The sequence below is a fragment of the Bactrocera dorsalis genome, unplaced genomic scaffold, assembly GCF_023373825.1.
Source record: "Bactrocera dorsalis isolate Fly_Bdor unplaced genomic scaffold, ASM2337382v1 BdCtg191, whole genome shotgun sequence".
Taxonomy (NCBI): Eukaryota; Metazoa; Arthropoda; class Insecta; order Diptera; family Tephritidae; genus Bactrocera; species Bactrocera dorsalis.
The window spans coordinates 34,776-43,719 of record NW_026038242.1 but is presented as its reverse complement, the minus strand read 5'-3'; the positions used below and the strand labels follow the sequence as shown (position 1 = coordinate 43,719).

Genomic DNA, 8,944 nt, shown 5'->3' with positions numbered 1-8,944 from the left:
CAAGCTCTTAAAAAATCACCCTTTACATATGCACTAAGCAATCTATACCAAGTTGCGTAAAAATATGAACTATACATATTTATGCTAATTAACCGTTTTGAGGTTATTGGAGTTGTCATATAGCCATAACGACAGTGTATTTGGAAAAATTTCACAATCTTATATTAAGGTGTAGAATCGATTTTTTAGTCCATATGCACTAAACAATCGATACCAAGTTGCGTGAAAATATGAACTATACATATTTATGCTAATTAGCTGTTTTGAGGTTATTGGAGATGTCATATAGCCATAACGACAGTGTATTTGGAAAAATTTCACAATCTTATATTAAGGTGTAGAATCGATTTTTTAGTACATATACATTAAGCACTCGATACCAAGTTGCGTAAAAATATGAACTATACATATTTATGCTAATTAACCGTTTTGAGGTTATTGGAGTTGTCATATAGCCATAACGACAGTGTATTTGGAAAAATTTCACAATCTTATATTAAGGTGTAGAATCGATTTTTTAGTACATATGCACTAAGCACTCGATACCAAGTTGCGTAAAAATATGAACTATACATATTTATGCTAATTAACCGTTTTGAGGTTATTGGAGTTGTCATATAGCCATAACGACAGTGTATTTGGAAAAATTTCACAATCTTATATTAAGGTGTAGAATCGATTTTGTATTACATATGCACTAAGTAGTCGATACCAAGTTGCGTAAAAATATGAACTATACATATTTATGCTAATTAACCGTTTTGAGGTTATTGGAGATGTCATATAGCCATAACGACAGTGTATTTGGAAAAATTTCACAATCTTATATTAAGGTGTAGAATCGATTTTTTAGTACAGATGCACTAAGCAATCTATACCAAGATGCGTAAAAATATGAACTATACATATTTATGCTAATTAACCGTTTTGAAGTTATTGGAGTTGCCACATAACCATAATGACAGTGAATTTGGAAACATTTCACAATCTTATATTCAGGTGTAGAATCGATTTTGTGGTACATATGCACTAAGAAATCGATACCAAGTTGCAGAAAAATATGAACTTTACAAATTTATGCTAATTAACCGTTTTGAGGTTATTAGAGTTATCATATAGCCATAACGACAGTGTATTTGGAAAAATTTCACAATCTTATATTAAGGTGTAGAATCGATTTTGTATTACATATGCAGTAAGTAGTCGATACCAAGTTGCGTAAAAATATGAACTATACATATTTATGCTAATTAACCGTTTTGAGGTTATTGGAGATGTCATATAGCCATAACGACAGTGTATTTGGAAAAATTTCACAATCTTATATTAAGGTGTAGAATCGATTTTTTAGTACAGATGCACTAAGCAATCTATACCAAGATGCGTAAAAATATGAACTATACATATTTATGCTAATTAACCGTTTTGAAGTTATTGGAGTTGCCACATAACCATAATGACAGTGAATTTGGAAAAATTTCACAATCTTATATTAAGGTGTAGAATCGATTTTGTAGTACATATGCACTAAGAAATCGATACCAAGTTGCAGAAAAATATGAACTTTACAAATTTATACTAATTAGCTGTTTTGAGGTTATTGGAGTTGTCATATAGCCGTAACGACAGTGTATTTGGATAAAATTCACAATCTTATATTAAGGCGTAGAATCGATTTTTTAGTACATATGCACTTAGCAATCGATACCAAGTTGCGTAAAAATATTAACTATACATATTTATGCTAATTAGCTGTTTTGAGGTTATTGGAGTTGTCATATAGCCATAACGACAGTGTATTTGGAAAAATTTCACAATCTTATATTAAGGTGTAGAATCGATTTTGTAGTACATATGCACTAAGCAATCGATACCAAGTTGCGTAAAAATATGAACTATACATATTTATGCTAATTAGGTGTTTTGAGGTTATTGGAGATGTCATATAGCCGTAACGACAGTGTATTTGGAAAAATTTCACAATCTTATATTAAGGTGTAGAATCGATATTTTAGTACACATGCACTAAGCAATCTATACCAAGTTGCGTAAAAATATGAACTATACATATTTATGCTAATTAGCTGTTTTGAGGTTATTGGAGATGTCATATAGCCGTAACGACAGTGTATTTGGAAAAATTTCACAATCTTATATTAAGGTGTAGAATCGATTTTTTAGTACATATGCACTAAGTAACCGATACCAAGTTGCGTAAAAATATGAACTATACATATTTATGCTAATTAGCTGTTTAGAGGTTATTGGAGGTGTCATATAGCCGTAACGAAAAGGTATTTGGAAAAAATTCACAATCTTATATTAAGGCGTAGAATCGATTTTTTAGTACATATGCACTAAGCAATCGATACCAAGTTGCGTAAAAATATGAACTATACATATTTATGCTAATTAGGTGTTTTGAGGTTATTGGAGTTGCCACATAACCATAATGAGAGTGAATTTGGAAAAATTTCACAATCTTATATTAAGGTGTAGAATCGATTTTTTAGTACATATGCACTAAGCAATCGATACCCAGTTGCGTAACAATATGAACTATACATATTTATGCTAATAAGCCGTTTTGAGGTTATTGGAGTTGTCATATAGCCATAACGACAGTGTATTTGGAAAAATTTCACAATCTTATATTAAGGTCTAGAATCGATTTTGTATTACATATGCAGTAAGTAGTCGATACCAAGTTGCGTAAAAATATGAACTATACGTATTTATGTTGGCGCAACGAAGTAGTTTAGACTACCAACATAAGTTTATTTTAGATATTACTTTTTATTGCAACCTTGAATTGTTCCATTCCATGCATCTACATATGTATTTACAGTTTATGATATATTTTCAATCTCCACTCAGTACAGTTCATTGTAAGCAGCCCATAAGAACATACGTGAATTAAAAGGCTTTATAACATAAAACTCAAAACTCCTCGTTTCATTTAAACAGGTTATGGGCCCAGACCCATCACAAAAGAGTTTTATATTATAAGCAGTAACAAAAGTGTTTCGTGGCGTGAAAAGTTTGTCGGTTACGCGCGTGGTATAAATTTCAAAAAGAAATTTTGAGCATGGCAGGAGTCGCACGTATCGAGCCGCTAAACGCGGAAAATTACGACACGTGGAAGCTACACATGCGCGCAGTTTTAGTAAAAAACGATTTATGGGCATACGCAAGTGGTAAAACGGAATGTCCAGTTGATGAAGCAGCCGCAATTTTATGGAAAATAAACGACGAAAAGGCGTGTGCGGATATTATGCTTGCAATAAGTCCCACAGAATTAAATCAAATTTCTTAGTGCACAACCTCACAGAAAATGTGGCAAAAATTGCAAACGGTATACGAGTCGAAAGGCCCCGCTAGAAAAGCAACATTGTTAAAGAGAGTGGCGCTGTCACGTATGAAAGAGTGCGATTTGGTTAGAAACCATTTAAATGATTTTTTTGACGCGGTCGCTAAGTTAAAGGAAGTAGGGGTTGAAATCGGTGACGATTTGCTCGCAATCTTACTGTTATATAGCTTACCAGACTCATATGAAACATTTCGGTGTGCACTTGAAACACGTGATGATTTGCCAAAGCCCGCAATGCTTCGTGTAAAAATATTAGAAGAGTGGGAATCGCGAAAAGCAAAAAATGAGCGTAGTGAGAGTGATGCTCTATAAGCAAAAAATATGACAAAAGCAAGTGTATACAACAAAAGCAAAAACAGCAACGATCGATTCAGTGGTGAAACGAAACGAAATTTTTGTTGCTATAAGTGTGGTAAAAACGGTCATTATGCAAAAAATTGTCGTTTGAATAACCGTAACAATCACAGTGCAAACAAAAGTGAAGAGAAAAATGCTTTTCTTAGAGGAACCGAATCTGTTTTTTTGTGTCCAAATGGAATTGACAACTGGTGTTTAGACAGTGGGTGCACTTCGCACATGAGTTCTAACAAAAATAATTTTCTTGAAGTTAAAGAATTGAATCAAGTGTTAAGTTTAGCCAATAACGATTCTACGAAAATCACTGGTGCAGGAGACATTAAAGTGAAAATAGACGAGAAAGGTTTCGAAAAGAATATAACATTAACAGGTGTGCTTTATGTGCCAGATTTACGTACTAATTTGTTGTCAGTGTCGAAAATGACGGACAAAGGGTATGAAGTACATTTTCGCAAAAACGATGCGATTGTTATAGATAAAAACGAAACAGTGTTGTTTACTGCAGAACGAAATGGCAATTTATATTTTATGAAAGACAGTAAAAATAGTGCATATTTAGCTCAGAATATAAGTGATTTAAATCTATGGCACTGCCGAATGGGTCATCTAAACGAGCGAGATTTAAAAGAAATGGCCAAAAACGGCGATGTGCATGGACTAAAAGTAAACACAAAAGAAAGTTTATCGGCATGTGAAATATGTTTGAGTGAGAAGCAAACGCGTATAGTTTTTCCCAAAAATTCTAATAATCGTACCAATGATTTACTAGAAATAGTGCATAGTGATGTATGTGGTCCTATGCGGTGCAGTTCAAACGGTGGAAAAAATTATTTCGTCACATTCATTGATGACAAATCTCGATGGTGTGAAATTCATTTTATAAGGCAAAAGTCAGATGTGCTAGAAGCGTTCAAAAAGTTTAAAAGTGCGGCAGAGACATTCACGGGTAAAAGAATAAAAGCATTGCAATCTGACAATGGGCGCGAATATTGTAATCGCGAATTTGATTTATTTTTGCAAAAATACGGAATTAAACGACGTTTAACAACCCCGTACACTCCACAGCAAAACGGAGTTGCCGAGCGTAAGAACAGGACGCTAGTGGAGATGGCTAGGTGCTTGATGAAGCAAGCTGGTGTTCCTCCTTCGTTCTGGGCTGAAGCAATAAACACTTCATGCTATATAAGAAATCGGTGTATTACAAAATCTACGGGAGAAGTCCCACATAAAACATGGACTGGTAAAATTCCAACAGTTATTCATATGAAAGTGTTTGGCTCAAAAGCCTATGTGTTAAACAAACAACAATCGAAAGGTAAATTCGAGTCTCGATCTGAACAGTGTGTATTTGTCGGATATTCATCCGAATCGAAAGCTTATCGCTTATGGTCCAAAAATAAACGAGACATTATCATTAGTCGTGACGTTAAATTTATAGACGAATTCGGTTTTAAAAACGAATATGAAGAAATAATCGAAATGCAAAATAATACTATTGAATTAGAAACAAAGACGCTTGAAAAATCGGTATCAATGCAAGACTGTGATGAAACAGCAAGTGAGTTTGAAACGTGCAACAGTGACCAAAATGAAACAGAAGTTAAACGTGGTAAAGGTCGTCCGAAAAAGCTTAAGACTGGTTTGCGCGGAAGACCGAAAAAGGTTTATCAGCATACAAAAGAAAACAATTGCGAAACTCAGCATAAAGACGAAGAGTCTGAAATAAGTGAATTGGCATGTGTTGGTATAAACGAAACTCCGTCAAGTTGGTTCGAAGAAGATACTAGTAATTATTCATTAGAATGGAAGAAGGCTATTGAAGATGAGTATTTGGCATTAATTTCAAACGAAACATGGGACATAATCAATCAACCTAAAAACAGCAAAATTATTGGTAGCCGTTTAGTACTGCGAACGAAAGAAAATGGTCAGAAGAAAGCACGTCTCGTTGCGAAAGGATATGCTCAACGTCAAGGGGAGGATTTCCACGATACTTACTCGCCGGTGGCACGGTATACATCAATTCGTTTGCTTGCAGCAATGGCAGCCAAAATGGACTTAGAAATCCATCAAATGGATGTCGTTACTGCGTATCTCAATGGAGAATTAGAAGAAGCCGTATACTTGGAAGTCCCAGAAATGTTAATTGAAGTTTTGAACAAAATAAAATCAGGTGAGCCTACAGGTAGTCAGGGTATAACAAAGCATAGTAAAAATGTCGAAGAGACTGCAGACAAGTGGCTTACAGCGATGAAAAACCGTAATCCCGTATGTTTACTGAAAAAGGCCCTATACGGACTACGACAATCCGGTTTGATGTGGTACAATCGATTGACAACTAAATTGAAACAGCTTGGTTTGGAAGCATCTACACAAGATCCATGTCTTTTTATCAAACAAAAAGGTAAACAAATTTTAATACTAACAATATATGTAGACGATTTGTTACTAGCATCAAACGATAATATGTTACTAAAAAGTATCAAGAAGGCTTTAAGCGAATCATTTGAAATGAAAGATATTGGTCCAGTAAAGCGTTGCGTTGGTATTGACTTTAAGCAGAATTTAAACTCACATCAAGTATTTTTATCGCAACCAGGGGCCTATTTCACTAAACTACAATTCTACAAGTTTACAAGTTACAATCACAAGTTTAATTTTCACAAGTGTTGATAAATTGCGTTTCATTAAAATTTTGACAACACTTGTAGTTTTCTGCACTTGTAAACTACAATTTCTACAATTACAAGTTCTTGTATACTTGTGAATTTTTAAATAAAATAAAATATTTTTATAAAGTTATTTTGATAAATTAAACATATGTATGTGTAAATATATGTATATCGATAATTTGTTTTGATTGTTATCACATCCCTAATCAATCAAAACACATGTTGTGTGTGTTTTATGTTGTTTGCCCACTTGTTGTGTTTATAAAAAAGTTAAAAATTGTTTATTTGTAAAACTGGCAAATGAACATAACAAAATTAGTGTAGTGCGGGAGATCTTAGCTGCCAAAGACATTCTCTTTGGTAAGTTTAGCGATAAACTGTAAACTACAATTGGACTGGTTTCAAGTGCAGAAGACGCCAAATACGTACGTGTTGTTTTTTGGGCAAACATCAAACGGGCGACACTGATGAGTTTACTTAAAAAAGTGTTAAAAATTTATATAGCAATTTTTCAAATTAAGGCCAAAATGGACAACTCCAGAAAGACAGGGGCGGCTGGAGGCAGGGGCTGTAAATTATCCGAGTTGGATACCCTGGTATTAGAAGTGATTGGGAAGGAGTCACCAACCTGCGATGGTATTCGGCCCCAAGAGAATGATGGTGAGGATATGTCATTGCAAGATTTGATTGGCATCACATTAAATGAAAGCAATGACAGTAACTCACCGTTGGTAATTACGGAAGTGACTGCTACCAAGAAGGAAGAAAAGCCAGTGCCTATGCCTGAGAGCTCCCGAAAAAGAAGTGAGTACCATTAAATTATATTTAAAATTTGTCCCATCTTTTTTTTAATTTAGAGCGATATATGGAAAATGGTTCTTCCGCCCACGGGGAAGCAGAAATTAAAAAATTGAAGATGGATGAAAAGGTGGAGTGCCAGATCGAAAACTTGAAGCTGCAGAATAAAAATTTTCACTTGAAAAATAAAGCTCTTCAGATTAAAATTTTGGAGCAAAAATGTATGGGCCGTAAGGGGGCATACACCCCCTTATTTTTTTAGTTACAACTTTTTGTTCTTTATACTTTTTTTATTAATATTTTTCTTATTTGTAAATTAATTAAAATAATTTAAAATAGTTTGTAGCCTAGCTTGGCCTCTAATGTCTGTTATGGTTTGGCTGACTTCTTCTACATTATCGGAGTCACTAAGGTTAGTAATTGTATAGTTTTCATCTTCTTCAGTGCGTGAAAAATTGCAAAGTGTGACCGCACAAGTAAAAACATCGCTGGCCATTTTTGGGGTCTCACGCAAATAATTTAAAATGGGAAATTTTTCAATTAAAATACAAATTGCATTTTCCACAACTCTTCTGATTGATTTATGGGCATTGAGGAATCTTCTATTATTAGATAGTGGAGGAATCAGCCAATCTTTCAGCGGATATGCTGAATCACCTAGAATGATTCCATTCTGAATTGGACGCCAGCCGTTTTCCATTCTGCGGAACAAACAACTATTCCGCAAGACGCGAGAATCGTGAGTATCCCAGGCCAATTTGCATAGGAGTAATAGAACTGGAGATCGGGTCCGCAAACCACCAGAATCGATTTTTTAGTACATATGCACTTAGCCATCGATACCAAGTTGCGTAAAAATATTAACTATACATATTTATGCTAATTAGCTGTTTTGAGGTTATTGGAGTTGTCATATAGCCATAACGACAGTGTATTTGGAAAAATTTCACAATCTTATATTAAGGTGTAGAATCCATTTTTTAGTACATATACATTAAGCACTCGATATCAAGTTGCGTAAAAATATGAACTATATATATTTATGCTAATTAACCGTTTTGAGGTTATTGGAGTTGTCATATAGCCATAACGACAGTGTATTTGGAAAAATTTCACAATCTTATATTAAGGTGTAGAATCGATTTTTTAGTACATATACATTAAGCACTCGATACCAAGTTGCGTAAAAATATGAACTATACATATTTATGCTAATTAACCGTTTTGAGGTTATTGGAGTTGTCATATAGCCATAACGACAGTGCGTTTGGAAAAATTTCACAATCTTATATTAAGGTGTGGAATCGATTTTGTAGTACATATGCACTAAGTAACCGATACCAAGTTACGTAAAAATATGAACTATACATATTTATGCTAATTAACCGTTTTGAGGTTATTAGAGTTATCATATAGCCATAACGACAGTGTATTTGGAAAAATTTCACAATCTTATATTAAGGTGTAGAATCGATATTTTAGTACACATGCACTAAGCAATCTATACCAAGTTGCGTAAAAATATGAACTATACATATTTATGCTAATAAGCCGTTTTGAGGTTATTGGAGATGTCATATAGCCGTAACGACAGTGTATTTGGAAAAATTTCACAATCTTATATTAAGGTGTAGAATCGATTTTTTAGTACATATGCACTAAGCAATCGATACCAAGTTGCGTAAAAATATGAACTATACATATTTATGCTAATTAGCTGTTTTGAGGTTATTGGAGATGTCATATA

General features: G+C 33.9%; 1 protein-coding gene across 2 annotated transcripts; it reads left to right on the top strand.

The window, feature by feature from the left end:
- Positions 1-6,301: 6,301 nt before the first annotated feature.
- LOC125780197 (uncharacterized) lies at positions 6,302-7,694 on the top strand. Of its 2 annotated transcripts, XM_049461984.1 has the most exons (3): positions 6,302-6,759; positions 6,921-7,203; positions 7,257-7,694. In XM_049461984.1, exons 2-3 carry the CDS (start codon positions 6,927-6,929, stop codon positions 7,457-7,459), a joined length of 480 nt encoding a protein of 159 aa, XP_049317941.1. In that variant the 5' UTR covers positions 6,302-6,759; positions 6,921-6,926; the 3' UTR covers positions 7,460-7,694. The 2 variants fall into 2 exon arrangements, with proteins under 2 accessions (XP_049317941.1, XP_049317940.1); XM_049461983.1 differs by having other exon boundaries at positions 6,302-7,203.
- The last annotated feature ends 1,250 nt before the right edge of the window (positions 7,695-8,944 follow it).